General features: G+C 42.3%; 1 protein-coding gene and 1 long non-coding RNA gene across 4 annotated transcripts in view; one reads left to right on the forward strand and one right to left on the reverse strand.

Moving 5' to 3' along the window:
- Positions 1 to 6,469, reverse strand: part of LOC118662645 — a 66,586-nt gene extending 60,117 nt beyond the window's left edge. Inside the window, exons 1-3 of one of the 2 annotated variants that reach the window (XR_004969817.1) lie at positions 5,997 to 6,469; positions 4,555 to 4,621; positions 2,650 to 2,859 (exon numbers count right to left, since the gene is read on the reverse strand). This is a non-coding gene — a long non-coding RNA (uncharacterized LOC118662645). The remainder of the gene's footprint in view (positions 1 to 2,649; positions 2,860 to 4,554; positions 4,622 to 5,996) is intronic. The other variant, XR_004969818.1, reaches the window with a different exon arrangement.
- The window catches only part of ISM1 (isthmin 1), a 77,128-nt gene continuing 65,202 nt past the window's right edge, over positions 6,456 to 18,381 (forward strand). For both annotated transcript variants that reach the window (XM_036321265.1, XM_036321266.1), the window contains exon 1: positions 6,456 to 8,130. In XM_036321265.1, the coding sequence (XP_036177158.1) occupies positions 7,993 to 8,130 (138 nt within the window). In that variant the 5' untranslated portion in view covers positions 6,456 to 7,992. The remainder of the gene's footprint in view (positions 8,131 to 18,381) is intronic.

Raw genomic sequence — 18,381 nt, forward strand, 5'->3', positions numbered from 1 at the left:
CCAGACACCAAAAATAAAATGTGGGGAGAAGATAGGGACTGTTCAAGACAGACATAAAGAAACATGACAATGACAATTAAGTGCAATAAGTAAAGCGGTCAAAAGGTACAAACTTCCAGTTAAAAGATAAATAAATTGTGGGGACATAATATACAGCATGGTGACTATGTAATACAACCTTCCCTAAAAGGAGGTTGTATTATATAACTATTTTATGGTGATGGGTGCTAACTAGACTTATTATGGTGATCATTTTGCAATATATGAAAATGTTGGCTTGGCTCAGTGGATAGAGAATGTCAGCTTGTGGATCGAGGGGTCCTGGGTTCGATTCTGGTCAAGGCCACATGCCTGGGTTGTGGGCTCGGTCCCCAGTGGAGGGCGTGCAGGAGGCAGCCGACCAATGATTCTCTCTCATTCTTGATGTTTCTATCTCTCTCTCTCCCTCTCCCTTCCTCTCTGAAATCAATAGGAATATATTTTAAAAATAAATAAATAAATGTTGAATCATTTACCTAAACCTAATATACCTAATATACCTAAAACTAATCCAATAAGTGAATTATATCTCAATTTTTAAAATACAATAAGTAATTCTCACCTGAATCCTGGATAGAAAACCAAACAGTTGTAAATGATATTGTAGGGATGATTAGAACATTTTGAGTATGCATTGTAAATTAGATATTATTGTATCAATGTCAAATGTCCTGAGCATGATAACTAATTATATTGTGATGATGTAGGAGAAGCTGTTTATTCTTAGAAGAAATATGCTGAAGTAGTTGGGGTGAAAGGTAGAATGATCAGTTTTTACTGTATGACAAACCCCACACAACAGCAACTATTTATGTAGCTATTCAGGCTGAGCTCGCCGGATGGGTGGTTTCTGTGAGATCCCCGCTGGGTTTCCTTCAGCAGCAGGCCAGCTGGCTGGATCTGCTTCTAGACATAGGCTGGTTCTTGGCTGCAGTTGACTGGGACCCTGTCTCTTTTCCTCCAGCAGGGTAGCCCTGGCTTATTCATATGAAAGTGGCAAAGTTGAGAGAGAGAGAGAGAGAGAGAGAGAGAGAGAGAGAGAGAGAGAGAGAATGCAAGACTGCTTGAGGATGCCCCACATTGTGGTGGGAGAAGCTGCAAAGTCAGGTGGCAAAGGGCCTTGATACAATGAAGGAAAAACTGTGGCTATTTGTAGAATCCACCCCAGTGATGTATGGGTGTTCATTCGATTATACTTGCACCCTTTCTGTTACTTTGAATGTTTTCAAAATAAAAAGTTGTGGAGAGGGATAGAAGACAACACAAGAAGCCAGATACAAAAGAGATATATGTACTATAAAACTCAAATTATATAGTTTTTTCTAAAGTCAAATCCTTCGTATGGTGATAAAAGCCATCATATTGGTTACATTTGGATAATTAACTTCTGGGTGCTGGTTACATATTATTTCTTTATCTGAGTAGTAAAAATTGCTTTGAGTTATAAACTTAGGACATGTATTCTTTCCCATATGTAAGTCATACTTTTATTTTTAAAAGTTTACCTTGAAAAATAGAAAGAGCATTGGTTTTGGAGCTGGAGAACCTGATGCTGTCACTAAGTCCCTCTGCAATACTGAAAATATCTACTTAATTCTCTGGGCCTCCGTTTCCTCATCTGTAAAAGGAAGCTGGGTGAGCTCTACGGGCCCCTTCCAACTCTGAGATTCAATTCTGACTGAACAATGTGCTCTCTTCTTGCCTAGAAATTACTTTTCAGAGTTTTAAAGGGACTTACAGGATGTATATTGTATAACATATAATCTTATCATGATGAAGCATTTTCCTCCCCCAGCAATAACTATCCCTGAGATTTTGCTTTCCAGAATTTGCACAAAAATAAGTATAGCAATGCAAAAGCAAAAGAGTGGAGAGTGGCCTCTGAAACAGATGAGGTCTTCAAAGGTCAGCTATTTGCAGAATAGGTCAGGTGACTAGCAGGACATCCTATTTTAATATCACACTGGGAATGCAGTAAAGGACCCTGCCACATAAAGAAGAACTGTCACGAACCTTTTCAAAAAGCCAGTCCTGTTACCCTGTCCCTCCAGCCAATGCCTGGGAAGGACATCCCTCTCTCCAGAATAAAGGTTTTTCACCTCTTCGGATCATACATGCAGTGGTCTCTTGGGTTCTTTGTACATTTAGGGGCTTTGGGGGCGAAGCGAAGAGCCACAGGCATCCCCTCTATCTTCACACGTGTTGTGTGTGAGTTAGAGCACCAGGAAGCAATGGTCCAGGTGTCCCACAAGCCTCGCTGTGGCTGCAGGGGTTGGAGCCCCTGGGAGCGCCTTTGAGCCTCCCGGGTGGTGATTTTCTCACTTCTGAGCACTGTGAGCACTTCATAGTTCAAAGGACTCTAATGGAACAACACTTCGGGCTTTTCGTTTGTTTGTATTCCCTCTCTACCCGTACCCCCCCCCCCCCCCAGGGCTTAGAGTTTACTTCTAAGACTCCTTTCAGCAGTTTTCTAGCAGTTGCATCCATTGATCAAATATTTATGAAGCATCTACTATGTGAATTCAGAAATGAATGAGACAGACACGCTCCCTGTCCTCATGCGCACAATACGGAGTTCCTCATCCGATAGAAAGAACTGGACCTACTCACCTTGTCCTACTGTGGGAGTAATATTTGAACTTCGCAACCACCCTAGAGTAGACATTCTTAGCTCCAAGTTAGAGGTGAGGAAACAGACTCAAAGAGGTCAAATCACTCGCCCAAGAGGTTCCATGGCTAGTAAGTAGAATCCATCCAACCCCACTTTGCAGTAATTCCTTCATATATGGCATCTGAGACGAGGTGGTGGCTTGTGTCTGTCTGTTAGAACAGGGATTGGCAAACTGAGTCATGTGGTCCAGCTGCCTGTCTGTGGACACAGTTTTATTAAAACACAGCCACACCCATTTGCTGACATATTTTCTTTGACTGCTTTCCCACTGCAGCAGCAACAGTAGGGTTGAGCAGTTGGACAGTGACCTCAAAACTTACAGAGACAAAAGGCTTTGCTGTCAGGCACTCTGAAGAAAAGATTTGCCAGCCCTCCCTCGCAGAACATTACCAGCTTCTATCTGTGAGAATAATGTACGCTCCTGTCACAAACCTCAAAACCTTGGTCGCTTAACACAAATTTTTTTAAAAGTTTATTTCTCAGTCACACAATAGCCCAGCCAGGGTGTTCTGGGCAGAGGCAGGGCTGGGGTAAGGGCTCTGCGTCTGGGAGCCAGGCTGATCATTGATCTAAGGCCACCCTGGGCAGAAGCATCCAGCCAGCAGACAAGGTGAAAAGAGAGAGGTCATGCACAGGACACTTTTATGGGCTAGATATGGAAAGGACACACATCACTTCCACCCACATTCTAGTGGCCAGAACCCAGTCACATGGCTGTATCTAAATGGACAGGGTATTGGCAAATAGTTTATCAATATGTCCAGGAAGAAGAGAAAACAAGTTTTGGTGAACATATAACAGCCTCCACCATAATCCCTAACTGCTAATAAGTTTACACCCAGAAAAAAAGTGTCTAGTTTTGACGTCTCAAATCTGTTTTACAGCTCACATACAGTAGGCATGTGTTTAACTTAAAAAACATTTTTATGTGTTTAAATTTGTTTTCATTGAACTGGGTAAGTTCACCCTTACACTTTGAGATACAAGTGAAATTATATGATGTCATGGAATTGCTTCAAAATAATTTCAGAAGGAGGAAGTGTATGATAATATAGATGAGACAAGATTGGCCTTGAGTTTTGTTGAAGCTGGGTTATGGGTCTGTAATCATTCATTACATTATTCTCTTTACTTTTGTATATATTTAAAAGTATAATATATAGAATAAAAAGTTGCGTTTTAAAGATTGCACTAACACTACTTTTTGCTGCCCTGCAACTGATTTTAGTAAAAAAAAATGTAAAAACAATAAAAACCTTGCTATAAGGTTCTCTTCAATGATATTTACTACAGGTGTTGTGGTGTGTTATTATTTTTTTTTTTTACTTTCTTCAAATATTCTAGTCAAATAGCTTGTCTGCAAGATAAAGGGGCCAATGATCAATAATAAAAGACAAAATCTATGAGGGAATAGTCAAGTGACAGAAGAGTTAATATCCATAGGTCAGCCACTTATAGTAGAAACACTCTCAAGAGAATTCCTTCACCAAGTAGGATCTAAATAAAGACCATAGTCATTACATTCATTAAACAAACACTGATTGAGCAATTACTAGATGGAAGGCCTTGTGCTCATGTCTAGAAATATGTTAATGATAAGGCAGGTGTCCCTGCGTGAAGAATGTGCTACTTGTCAGGACTGGTGATACTAGCTGCTAAAGCAAACATCCCAAAATCACAGTGCCTTGAACAACAAAGTTTTATTTCTCACTGTGCAAGGGTAAATGAAGGCATTCTGGCCCAGTCATTCTCTTTTGAATCGTAGCTCAGAGAATAGGGCTCCTTTTACCTCAGAGTCCTTCGCCATGTAGAAAGGAAAGAGAAAGCTGTATATAGATACTCACTAGGGATGTTTCATGGCCAGATGTAGAAGAAGGACCAGAATTCTTGACCATCTCACCTCACGTATTGCTGAAAAAAAAAATGTTTATTTAGCTGTGAACCTGGGAAGAAGAAAATTGGATACTGGAGGGGTGGAGGGTGGGGTGTGGGTGGGAGATATGCTCTGAAATGTCCCACCAGAAAGGTGACCCCGGTCCAGTGGGAAGATGGACATACAATCAGACTTCTTACTAGGAAGTAAGATCAACAATAAAGACATAAGGACGGTGCTGTTGGAATGCTGAAGGAGGTAAGATCTTTAAGACTTTCCTCAGCTATTGGTAACATTTCATAAATATACTTGAAACTTAATTTATTTAGGCTTTGAAACTTGTCATTCTTTTTCCACAAAAATTGTAAGCCCGTGCTTCCCATCTCCTCAAAAGCAGAGCTCTGCTGGCAGCCTCGTTTGACAGCTCAGTCACAGAGCACCGGCATTTACAGATACGGGTTATGGGTGCTTACTAAAACATAAACTCACCTGGAATTTGGGTCTCACAGCGTGAAAGGGTTTTAAGAGCAGTCACTCATGCATTTGTTCAACATTTTATAAAGACTTCTGTCCCCAAAAATCAATTTACAATTTTTACAACATCTTACAAAGACTTTGATCTCCCACTCTCCCTTAACAAATTTACAAGAATTTACACTGGGAGGATTTCTTTCCAGAGTTTTTTTTTTTTTTTTTAAGTTATTTTTCCTTAGGATCCAAAAATGTTAACTTGAGATGAGAGGAGAGGCAGTTGAGGCTCACATGTGGGGACTGTGTGTGATGAAAACGCAGGACACAGCAGTGCCTGGATTCTAATTTAGAACAGCCTGCCTGGGGCAATAGGAAAGTCATTTGTCCCTCTGCGCCACTTCACAATCTGGCACTCAGGGGTTAGAGCCAGCCCTAAACTCTGTCTAGTTTGCCATCTTAATTTATATATTCCATCCATGCCCCGCCCCCTCTAAGTGATTCTAATTAAAAAACACACTGGAGGATCCTGGAGGGATCTGAAAGCGGCTGGGATCCTCTCTTTGATCTCCCATCTGAACCACGGACAGTCTATTGTTTCAAATTATTCCCCAGCGCTCTAGTTGACAATTATTGGCATTTTAGAGCCTGGAGAGTGCAATAAGTTGCCTCGCAGGACTGGCTACCTAAAAATCCAAAACAAGCACTCCCTCCAAATATCCCTCCTCCCTCCTACAAAAACAAACAAACCAAACCAAACCAAAAAAACACAAACAAATAAAAAACACTGAAAAGGAAAATAAATTTCGTGCTTAATAAGCGGCTGCCAACTTATTAATAAGATGCTAGAACTGGTTAGAATTTTAAAGATGATGAAGGCATCTTTAAAGTGGCAACTAGCCCTTCCTCCCATGGACATAAATAAACCCAACCAGCACTCCATACCTTAACCATTGCTATTTAAATTCTGCAAAATGCCACCGTGACTGTGGAGCTTCCGTAATGATGAAGGTGTGTCTTGTCTTAATCTGGGTAAGACTTGGCTGAGGTGTCTTGCGCATAAAGATGTTCATAAAATCAATCAAAGTCGTTGAATTAAGAATATTTCCTTAGTTTGGAGCCCAGGGAGCAGGAGGGCAGAATCCGGGCGGAGGGGGAGAAAGTCAAGCCGGCGAGAAAGGTTTGTTTATTTATTTAATATCAGTCACCAAGGGAGAATCGGGAGGACCCATCCCAGGGGCACTGGGTGCGAGATGGGCTTGGAAACTTGCGAAAGGCTTGTGTGCGAACGCCAGGACGGAGGGCTCCGCAAGCGGCGAGGAAAGGGCTGGGCGGGCTCCGGCGCCGAGGGGGAGGAGGAAACCCGGTGGGAGGCGGAGGGAGCGCAGTATAAAAGGCACCAGGCGGACGGAGCGCCTGCCACTCCGAGCCACTTCTGGAAGGCAGGAGCCACAGCCATACCCGGAGGGAGGGAAACGCGCGGTGCCGCGGCAGTGATCTGAGCCCACCGTCGGACCCAGTTTGTTCCTGCATCGGAGGAGAGGAACCCGCGCCCTCGGCCAGACCCAAGCCCCTTCACTCGCCAGCTACCCCTGCAAGGCATGAGCGGCGCGCGGGAGCCCGAGGCTGCAGAGCGGTCATGAGGCGGCGGCCCAGGAACGGCGGCTGTGCGTCTGCAGCCCCCAGGTCTCCTCCGGGCGCGGCGCCTCCGGGATGAGCCCCCGGACCCGCGACTGCCGGAGCTGAGATTTACCCCAGTGCCCACCTGCGTTCTGCGCGCGGGAGCCGCGAGCCCGGCCCCGGCAGCTCACCGCCGCGACACCTGCGCGCTGGACCTGCCCCACGCCCAGCGAATCCCAGTCGCCTCCCTTCCCAGGCTCTACAGGGAGACGCCGGTGCAGGAGCAGCGGTGCCCAGGAGGCGGGCGGCCCATCGACCTGGAGCAAGTGTCAAGATCCTTCTGGAACGACTCTCATCCCCGCTCCTAGGCGCGCCAGCTTCAGGCGGGGCGCACAGTTGCAGACAGACACCTGGCTGGTCCTGCGCTCCCTCCGTGCTCCATCACCACAACTCCAACTCCACTTTGTCAATAAAGGTTTCTAAACTCGCTCAGGCACCCCCACCCACCCACAGCCCCGAGCTGCAGTGCGCTCAGGGCCCTGCCCTCGAGGGCCGCAGCGACTTCGGCAGCGGTGGCGCACCCTTGGCACATCCCGGCAGTTGGACGCGGACCCCGGAAGGGCGCCCAGGTCACCTCCAAATAGTGACAACCCCCGTGTCCCCAGGGCCCCCATCTGAAGCCAGTTCACCTTAGCACTCCGCGCCCCAAAGTAGCCCGGGAAGGAGGGGAGGTGGCTCGTCGGGTGAGTGGCTCAGGGCGGGGGAGCCAAGCGTGGAGGTAACTGCGGGCCGCCACTGAAGCCCTCCTCCTCCTTCTCCTCCTCCTCCTCCTCCTTCTCCTCCTCCTCCTCCTCCCCGCGCTCCTCTGGCGGCCGCTCCTGCTCCAGCAGCGGCGCCGCGGCCACATCTGGGGCGCCCATGTGCGCTCGGGGGCTCGGCTGCGCCCGCCCCGCCGCCGCCCCCGCTGCCCCCTGTCCGCAGGGTGGTCCCCGGCCCGGCCTGGGTCCCGGGCTGCCCCCTGTCCCCGCCGCTGCAGGGAAGCGCCCGGGTTTGCTCCGCAGCCGGCTTGGACGCCCCCGGCCCCGCCGTGGCTCCGCCGTGGTGCGGTGGCGGCGGCGGCGGCGGCGGCGGCTCCTGCTCCCCCGGCCCGGCGCGCCCCGCCGTGCCCAGCGCCGGCCCCGCGGGCCCGGGGAGCGGGGGCCCGGCGGGGGCCGAGGCTGGAGCCGCGCTGCCGGGCTCGGGAGCTCCGACTCCTCCTCCCCCGGCGCCACCGCCGTCGCCGCCCGCCGCGCCGGGTCCTAAAGCCGCGCGTCTCAAGAGGATGGTCCGCCTGGCGGCGGAGCTGCTGCTGCTGCTGGGACTGCTGCTGCTCACGCTGCACATAACGGTGCTGCGCGGCACGGGGGCCGCCGACGGGCAGGACGCCGTCGCGGGCAACGCCAGCGGGACCCAGCTGCAGGTGAGTGCGCTGCCGGAGAGGGGCGCGCGCGGCAGAGGGGACCCGGAGCTGGGTGCCGGGCTCGCGCGTGAGGGATGCGAGGAGGCGGGTTCCCGCCCCACCCGAGAGCAACTGTTTTGGCAGCAGTTTTGCCGGGGCAACCCGTCTTAGGCTGAGGCGGCGCGGGAGTACGATCGGGAGGCCGGACTTGGCGCTGAGATCTGGCGGACGCGCGCCTCCAGGTCTGCCGCAGGTCAGACATCAGGGGTGCGAGGCGTGCACAGGGCAGAGGAAGTGTGGAACATGCATGTGTTTGCTTTGGGGGGCTGCCAGGCTGCGGTTGCCCTTTAGGGGCCGAGTAGTATTACTCTGGGAGGGGGAGAGGGGCGGAGGTTGCGGAAGGAGACTGTATAGGATAATATCCACAAACTGGGTATGGGAGCGAGAGCCCTGGTGAGTCTGCCCCTTCCGAGAGCAATACCGAAGGTCAGGAAATGATTTCCCGAGGAGAGTGGCCAGGCATCCTCTCAGCTCCCACGCGGTCCCGGTGGGTGCCTCCGATGTCCCGCGTGGGCTTCACGAAGGCTCCCGAGTGCGGTCTTGGCCAAGGGGAGGGCGCGGAGTCTAGGCACCTGCCGTGCTTTGGGACGGAGTTACTCAGGCTTTTAAACTTACAGCCAAGACTTCTTCCTAGCGCTCTGCCCCTTGAGAATGGGGTTGTAATGACGATCGATTTTAGCTAGGAGCCCGGGGGTTGGGGGTCGCGAAGAGGAGGGGAGTGTGTGTGTGTGGGGGGGGGGGAGTGGGCGTCATATAAAAGGTGAGTTTCGGTTTCCTAATAAAGGATTTCCCAGGTAAGGATGGCCTGCCGCTACCTTGGAAAGCGCTTTCCCTTGGGTCTAGTGATGTGACAACTGTCAGCTTGGGGCATGGGTAAAAGTCTGCAGGGATTCCCTCCGAAAGCAGAGGGAATTCTCTGGCGCCTAAAATCTCCTCCGCAAGTTAGCCCTTCTGAAGCTCTTTGCTCTGCAATGCCCAGATAAGTATTGTTTCCAAAGGACTTTACAATCGTTGTCTCTTATTCAGTGTTTGCCTCTTTATGTAATTTGTTGGGGGAAACGTTTACTGTTAAAGAGAGAATTCACTTCAACATTTAAAACAGTGGCTACTATGCAACTGTTTGAAGTGCTTTACAAAATCTAACTGACTTAATAAGGTACTATATTATTACTATCTCCCCTTTACAGAACACACACACACACACAAATAAATGAAGTTCAGAGAGGTTAAGAAAGTTGCCAAAGTTCACACATTCCAAACTCTTGATGAATTACACCGTTTTCTCTCTGCCTGGGTGTTATAGACTAAAGCAAGGTGACCCTTGAACACATGCAAAACCAGGAATAGGAAAGTCTTCACCCCAGAGCCTAAAGTTCTCTTAATTTGGGGACGTTTCTGAAAATGTCTAACTCTGTGGGGTCCTCTCGCCTTTTCCTGTGGGCAGACAGGTACGGGGACAGACTGCTGGGATTCCTTTGGGGAAATGGAAGATACTGCCATTCTACGGACTGTGGTACACCCACCAGTCATGTAGGAATAATTCTTAATATCTTCAAGATTTCTGGAAATCATATTTTATACATGATGCTTTCTTTCCTCGTGGCCTCATGAAAAGCTGCAAAAGTGATGTTCCATGGAAAAGTAAATTTGGCAGATTTTTTAATGAGGTGTTTGCTATCATTAGAAGAAATGGGGCCGGCCTTTGCTGCCTGAACAGTAAGGTAATGAGAGAAGCAGCTGGTGGAAGTGGCAACTGCAAAGGGGAAGTGGATTACATTCTCCAAAGCGCCTTTGGCTCAAGAACTGCCCCAAGAGAGTGGAAGAAATGGGGTATTTGAAAGAGTAATGCCCCTAGGAATCACTTGGGTCCCAAGGAGCTGCTGATATCCCAGCTTCAGTTTACCCTATAGTAGTGTTCGGTTATTCTGTCCACTCAATGCACGTATCCAGGCAGAATGATGAGTTTAACAGTTGAGTTCATAATTGAACCCTCTTTTGTAATTTGTTAGTATAAAAATTTTATAGTCTTCCTGACTAAAGTTATTTCATTGGCCCTCTGATTCCCCAAAGGCGTTATGATTCAAGTGGAGCATGTATATTCCGCCAAGTAAGAAGTTCTGCAAAAGCCATTGATTAGCCTGTTGCTTTCAGGCCCTAGGAAGTAAATGCACCAGTAGCAGGTGTATTTGAAAACATAACTGCGGATGAAATATTCTTTCTGTTCACTGGACATTTTTAACCTCTCCTAAACTCCTGTATTGGCTCTATGTGATCTTAAGCTGCTAACATCATTCTTTGCAACTGGAAAATGAATGCTTATACTATGTTATTTTTGGTTTTCTCTGCTTAAAACATTCTAAAATAGGAGGTTGGAGTTAGAAATACAGAGTGGTAGGTTTATTTACCCAAATTGTAGTATGTGTTTGGATCATTTTAAAGGAGATACACTCTTATATTTAAGATCTGGTGATTTTGACACATCAATGACACCCGATAAAATAGTAGCAAGAATAACAACCATAATAGCTAAGATTTGTAAAATGCCCTCGTGTGTCAGACACTGTCCTTAGCGCTTTAAATATAGTAGCTTTTAAAATCTTTTCAAAAATTCCACATGAATGAGGTACTATTGTTATCCCTGTTTCAAATGAAAAAAGAAAAGATGAAGTTAAGTAACTTGCCCAAGGTTGCACAGCTAGAAGATGCTTAATTTGTTTTTGTTATTTTGTAGTGAGAAATCTTTGAAGAATATTTGTATTCTAAATTCTTGGAAAAGTCATCATGCTGACTACGAGAGAGAAAGCCTTTTAACAATTTACATTTTCAAACTTCTTGATGGTTTTATTGTGTCAAATATGAACATATAAGTATATGTAAAAATACATTGATACATCATATATACATACACACATAAAAATACACATGCAGGCACACACACACACACACATACACACACACACAACATGACCTAACATGGTTTTTTTTTGGTAATTTCAGCATCCTTGGGGATAGATTTTTTTTTTACTCTGTGACTTCCTGTGCTGGAGGTATGCTATGAGGAGGCAGTAAAATGCTTTGAGCACACTATCTCTATTGGATATGTGTGGCTCATAAAAATAGTGTTAGTCTTTGTACTATTTTCAGTTATTTTAAAATATCTAATAAGAAATTACACAGTTGTTTGCAACAGGTGCAAAAAATGCAGAGACTAACTTTTTTCACTTTTGAATGAAATCTTATCTCCTCATTGAAAGAAGTTTGGCTCATGTTGATCAGATATGCAGATTAGTTCTTTCATATGTCTTTAATTTATAATAGTAAGAAAACAATTATATGTAATAAAAGCAGCCTGGAAGACAAAACATCTCAAATTATATAACCCATAGGTAATAACAATAATAATAATATTTTACTTGAAATTCAAATAAGTGTCTCTCTACTAAATCTCAGCCAGATTTAGAACCATGAATTTCTATAGATTTTAAATAGTAAAACTACAACTCATTAAGACAATGACATTTAAGCAAGTGTTATAAAACATCAAATTGGTTATTATTACAGTAACATTAAAGCAAACCAAACTCTGAAATGTAACTAAATGTCTTTGTTCTCTATTTCCTAACTATAATCTTATAGGCTCTTCCTCCCTCTTATTCCTCTACTTGCACTCAATAAACCAGTTTAGCTTCTTGTACTCACTGATTCTCTGGATTCAAAAGTTCACCTGAGCTATTTATAGCAGTAAAAGCAAAAGCCATCAACTTTTTTCACTTTTAAATGAAATCTTATCTCCTCCTTGAAATAAGTTTGGCTCATGTTGATCAGATACGCAGATTAGTTCTTTCATATGTCTTTAATTTATAATAGTAAGAAAACAATTATATGTACAAAACATTCATTTGTACTTAATACAAGTAAGTTTCCTTACAATGACCCTATAGGATAGATAGTATTTATATACCCATTTCATAGATTAGGAAATTGAGGCCTGGAGCGGTCTGACTAACTTGCCCAAGGCTGTGGTAGGGCACAGCCAGGATTCAGACCCTGGCAGGCTGACCGTGGAGCCCAAGTTCTTGTTTCATTCCATCAACAACACTCCTCCAGCTCTGACTCAAGTCAACAGCCATTGTTTCTTGTTTTGTGACTTGCCTACCCATTTCCCAGGCTGTCTGTTTGCTCTTATCCCTGCAATTCTTTATAATTGTGGATAACTGTCCCACTTAGCTATTGCTGCATAACAAACCACCCCAAAATGTAGTGACTTAACAGCCATTTTTTATTTGCTCATGAGTGTGTGTGTCAGCACCTTCTCTGGACTCACCTGGGTAGTTCTGCTGATCTTGCCTAGGATTACTCATATGGCAACAGCCTTCTGTTGGCTTGACATGAGCTAGATGGTCCAAGATGACATCATATGTCTGATGGTTGGTGCTGGCTGTCACCTTGGCTCTCTGTCCATATTGTCTTTAATCCTCAAGGAGGATTTAGCCGAATTTCTTTACATGGTGGACTCAGAACAGCAAGAGTCTAAAAGCAGAAGTTGAGAGGCCTCTTGATGAACTTGAACAATGTCACTTTAGCCACATTCTATTCAGCAAAAAAATCACTGGGTCAGCTCAGATTTTAGGGGGAGGAAATAAAATCCTCCTGATGGCAGGGCCAGCAAAGTAACATTGCAAAGAACCATGTGCACAGGGACGGGGGTGGGGGGCGGAATTACTGTGGCCAGCTTTGCTAATTATCAACCATATTGAACTTTTGTCTCATGAACTTTGTAAATGTTTGGACCAATCTTGCATTCACCTTTTAACATTGTTTATGCTGCCTTTGGCCATGCAGAAACTTTCCGTTTTAAATGTAATCAACCCTGAATCATTTCCCTTATGACTTTTGATTTTCTTGCCTTATTTTAGAAAGTTTTCCTCAAATAAAGATTGTCAAAATCTTTAAATATATTTTGTTTTAACACTTCTATTTTTATTTATTTATTTTTGTTTGTTTAAGACTACAATCTACTTTGAAGTTGTTTATGGGTGTAAGGTTTAAGATAAAGATACATCCCAGCCGGTGTGGCTCATAGGTTGAGCATCAGCCTATGAACCAGGAGATCATAGTTCAATTCCCAGTCAGGGCACATTCCTGGGTTTCGGGCCCCATCCCCAGTGTGTGACATACAGGAGCAGCCAATCAATGATTCCCTCTCATCAATGATCTTTCTCTTTCTCTCTCCCTGTCCTTTCCTCTCTGAAATCAATAAAAATATATCTTAAAAGAAAAGATAAAGATACAACTTTGTTTTTTTGTCCAAGTGAATAGTCACTTGTCCTACTATTTGTTAAATACTTCATTCTACAATCATGGATACAAAATAACACTTTTATCACATACTAAAATTTTCACTTTCACATAAGTCTGTTTCTTGACCTTTATTTTCTCTGTTCATTTATCAACACCACACTAGCTTCATTTTATGTATTTTCATAAAATGTTTTTTATGGCAAATTTCCTTTCATTTAAAAAAAATATTTCTTAAAATTTTCCATAAATGTCTTCTTTCAAACAGACCCTAGAATTATTTTAAATATTTAGTGAGACTTTAATGGGAATTGCTTTATATGTTTTTATTACCTTAGAAGAGTTGAGAATTTTTTTTGAAGATGTAAAAGAAATTACTTTTTATTATATAGCATTGTAACAGTGATTTAACACACCAAAAACAATGTCATTGTAGTACCATTTTCTTTAAAATTATGGTTTATGTAAGATGAACTATCCTCATTTTTTAAACTCTGTTTTCATTTTGCTGCTCTGATTGTTTTCTGCTACCTTGTCTTCCAAATCACTGATTTGATTCTCTGCTTCATCGACCCTACTTTTTTAAATTTTTAATGCTTCCATTCAGGACATGGTATACATATCTATTTATGTTCTAGTAAACTTTTATAGTTCCCTTCATCATTCTTCACATTTCTTTTTACAAGCTATTTTTCAGGTTTGATTACTATTGTGAATAGGGTTTATTTTCTGTTATGTTCTCCAATTAGTTGGTTCTGAAATCTAGGAAAGCTTTACTTAGTAATACTACATGCTTACAGTTTTCTTGGTGAATAAATGAGAACTAGTAGTATCCATTCAGTAGTAGTAACGTTATAGTTACGACATGAGTTGGAAATCTTTCCATTTCTTTCACTGTCGCACTTTAAATAATAATTGTATGTTTCTTGTGAGATTGTTGGAAGTTACTCATAAAACCCTCTGGGCTTAGTACATGTTTGTTAAAATCTCTGATTAAAATTTCACCTTATTCCAGGGTGAGTAGTCTATTCAGATAATGTAACTTTAGTCAATTTTGATAATTTATGTTTTCCATACATTTTAACTGAATTTCAACTTTATCAGTATAAAGTTTATGCATAGCACAAGCCTATTTTGCAAATGCTTCATGACTTCATGTTCTTTATGATGTACAAAGTCTTACATATCTTTCTAAGACCTGTCAGATCAACATGTTTAATTATATTATGAAAACCCTTTAAGTCTTGATTCATTTATTGTCTACTTATCTGCTGATTCCTCAAAGAACTTAATTGTATTCATATACTACTTTTGTGGATTTGTCTGTTTCTCCTTATTATCCCATTAATTTTTGCTTCACTTTCTTAGAATTCATAATTTTAGGACATAAAATATCCTTTGTACTGGTTAATTTTTATCAGGGTGAAATTTTTATTTACATTTTTATTGAATCTTATCTGAAATACTTTTCTCTTTTGATATTAGTATTGCAACTGCTGCTTTATTTTTATATTTGTTGAGTGTCCTTTTCCAACTTTTTTTCAAACGTTCTCTGCCTATTTGATTAAAATATCTCTCTTATTAATAACCAATAGCTACATTTTTCCCATGCAATACATCAATAACTTTAACACAGTTATCTTATTATGATTACTGGTAGATTTAAAAATATTTTTCCAATTTATTTGATGTTCTCAATTTGTAATTTTTATATTGTCTCACACCCCCAATTTATCTGTGTTTTCTTTGACAAGAGAGTTAGCCCATGTCTAAGTTTTCCCATCTATAAAATAAACATATAATAACTATATCCTAGTGTTGTCGTAGGAATTAAAACACTGGCTGCATCTAAGTGCTCTATTAGATCTTGGCATTTAAACATTTATAAAATATTTAAATATGGTTTATTTTTCTCATTTTTAAAGTTTTGAAAGTCATATTTTTGTTACTTTTAACATATTAACAGATTTGCACTTACATTTTTCTATCAGTACTAAGAACCAATAAATATTTGTAACATAATCCCCCCCCCAAAAAAAACCAAAAACACCAATATTCTGACATACTCTTTATCTCTGATGGCTACCAAATTTTCATCACATTATCCAAATAATTAGTGCTGTATTACTTCTTTTTTCTGTTTTTTTTCCTTCATTATGTCTTTTATTCTTTCTTTTTCAGTATAGTTACCTCAGGAATAATTTCTTAGCAGTTTTATTATGTTTCGAATAATTATTTAGTAATCCTTTGCTTACCAGTATTCCCAATATCCTTGTATTGTCCTTCTGAAACTCCTATTAGAATTTGAAACTAATATTGGAATTTCAAAATCTATCTTTGATGTCTCTCAATTTTTTCTCTCATATTTCTCTCTCTTTGTGGTTTTCTAGTGTGTTTTGTGTCATGGCTCAATCTTTCATGGTTTACAAGCCCACAGCTCTCTCTCTCTTCCACTTTTTAGTCAGTAGTTCCCTGCCCTCACTCTTTCCTCCTAGCTTCACTAGTCTCTCTTTTCTTCTCTTCACTCCTCTTCTCTTCCTCATCTTGTCATTCTCCTCCTCCTCTCCCCTCTTCTACTTATTATCTCTTTTTCTCTTTCTCCTTGCATTTTTTAAAAATTTAAATAATAAATAATTTATATACAATAAGATGAATGCGGCTTAAAGGTTCAATTTCATTTTTGACAATTGTATATGCCCATGTGGCTACCATCAAAATTAGGATGTAGAAAATCCCCATAATCACAGATAGTCTTCTAGTGTACCCCTGTAGGCAATTCATTCCGCTAAGAGGCAACCAATGTCTGACTCCTATACCATAGATTAATCTTGGCTGTTCCACATCTTTGTATAGATGGAATCATACTGTATGCATTTTTTTTTGGTATGTCTGGCCTCATTTGATCAACATAATGTTTTTGAAAATTATTAATGTTGTTGTGTATATATAAGTAGGTTTCTCCTTTTTATGCCTCTGTGGTATTCCATTGTATAGCTATACCACAATTTATTTGCCCATTTCCCTATTGATGGACATTTGGGTTATTTCCATTACTTTGGATATCTATATCTATATCTATATCTATATCTATATCTATATCTATATCTATATCTATATCTATCTCTCTCTCTCTCTCTCTCTCTCTCTCTCTCTCTCTCTATATATATATATATATATATATATATATATTCCTAAGTGACAGAACAACTGGTCGACCGGTCACTATGACATGCACTGACCACCAGTGGTCAGCCACTCAACAGCCCTGCGGCAGCGCGAGCCTCTCCCAATCAGGATTGCGAGCCTGTGGCAGGCGCAGCAGGGCCAGGATGAGCGGGAGCAGCAGGCAGGGTTGGACTGCTGGTTTTGGCCCATCTCCACAGGCCACACGGAGGGACCCCACCAGTGCACAAATCCATGCACTGGGCCTCTAGTTATGAATAAGACAATGTCAGTGTTCTTGGGCAAGCCTTTCTGTGCACATGTGTTTTCATTTCTTGCAAGTAGATACTGGTAGTGAAACTAACACAGCCTCTACTAGTATCCTGGATATTATTATGGGAATTCTAGGGAAATTCACTTTTTTAGAGATCTTTCTTTCACTTTCTCAGCTCTGTAGTGTTTCACTTTCAATGGGTTACATTTGTTTTATATCTACCAGAAATCATTCCTTCTTCCATAGGCGATCCCTTTTCAGCTTTCCACTACTGTAGTGATTTATGTTTATATTCTATCTGACTCTTCAAGAGAATTTGAAGAGGGGAAAGAAATAAACAAAAATGCTTGGCCCACCACCTTGAACTGAAACACTATAACTGTATTTCTTAATTTTACTTTCCTGTATACAAACCAAAAGAAAGTTACATTATTTGTGTGACCTCTTCATTCATGTTCTTTCAGCCATGTTCTAGCAGGCATTGATCTGTGAGGCTGGGGGGAAACCTCAGAGCTCATAAGAACTACCCATTCAGTAAAGAAGAATCTATTTTGGATTTAAAGCCTCCAAAGGAAAGAATCCCACAACTATCTTCGATATGCCATCTAAGTTTTTTTTATAACCTTCAGAGTCAGAACATTCTTCCTGTAATGTCTCCTTTAAATCTTATTTCATGTTTGTGTTTTTCTTCTCAGCATTATGAGCAGTTGATTTCTTCTTTTCAAAAAACATCTCTTGCAAGACTGGAAGGTTATTATTTAATAGTTCCTGTCTTTTCCAGATTTGATTATCTCGGTTCCTGTAACTTGTCTTCGTTGGTCTTATCTTACAATGTATTAGTGGTTTTTGTGGTTCTCTTGTTTCTCTTTCATCTTCTGAGAAAGTCTTTCTTTTGCAACCTTGGCTCAGGACTTTACGATTTATAAAGAAAAGATGGTGATGAAGCCTCTTTCTTCAGTGATGGCTAAGAGCACCCTTCTGTCTGTATTCATCCCCTAAAAGACAGAAGATTACTTAGGCCATTGGATCTGGCATCAGTCTAAGGCCCAGGATTATATGCAGTGAGTTTAAGAAACAGTGAGAGAATGTGTTATTGAAAAAAACAGATCCCATTCCACATTTTATTTAAACTCTTGTCTGTACTCCCTTTCCATAATAACTTCATAAGAAGCCATGATCATAAAATACAAAAAGCTGAACTTATTTCTTTGTGTACCGTGTCAGTGCAGAGGTTGGGTGGAGCACTATGCTAATAATGTTTCCATGCTGGTTCCCAGCATTCCTTTGGGGACTAAGTACTCACTGCCCATGGTAGTCACTCACTTGATAACATAACCTATGGCCCTTTCCTTTCTCTGCCTTCTTTCCCCTTCCCCTTCCAGTTTCCTGGGCTCATTTCCCAGGTATGCTCTTTGTCTCAGGTTTTGCTTCTGGGAGAACCTGAACAAAACAAAGCACTACTCAAACCTAAGTCATGG

Source organism: Myotis myotis, unplaced genomic scaffold (assembly GCF_014108235.1).
Source record: "Myotis myotis isolate mMyoMyo1 unplaced genomic scaffold, mMyoMyo1.p scaffold_m19_p_9, whole genome shotgun sequence".
NCBI lineage: Eukaryota > Metazoa > Chordata > Mammalia > Chiroptera > Vespertilionidae > Myotis > Myotis myotis.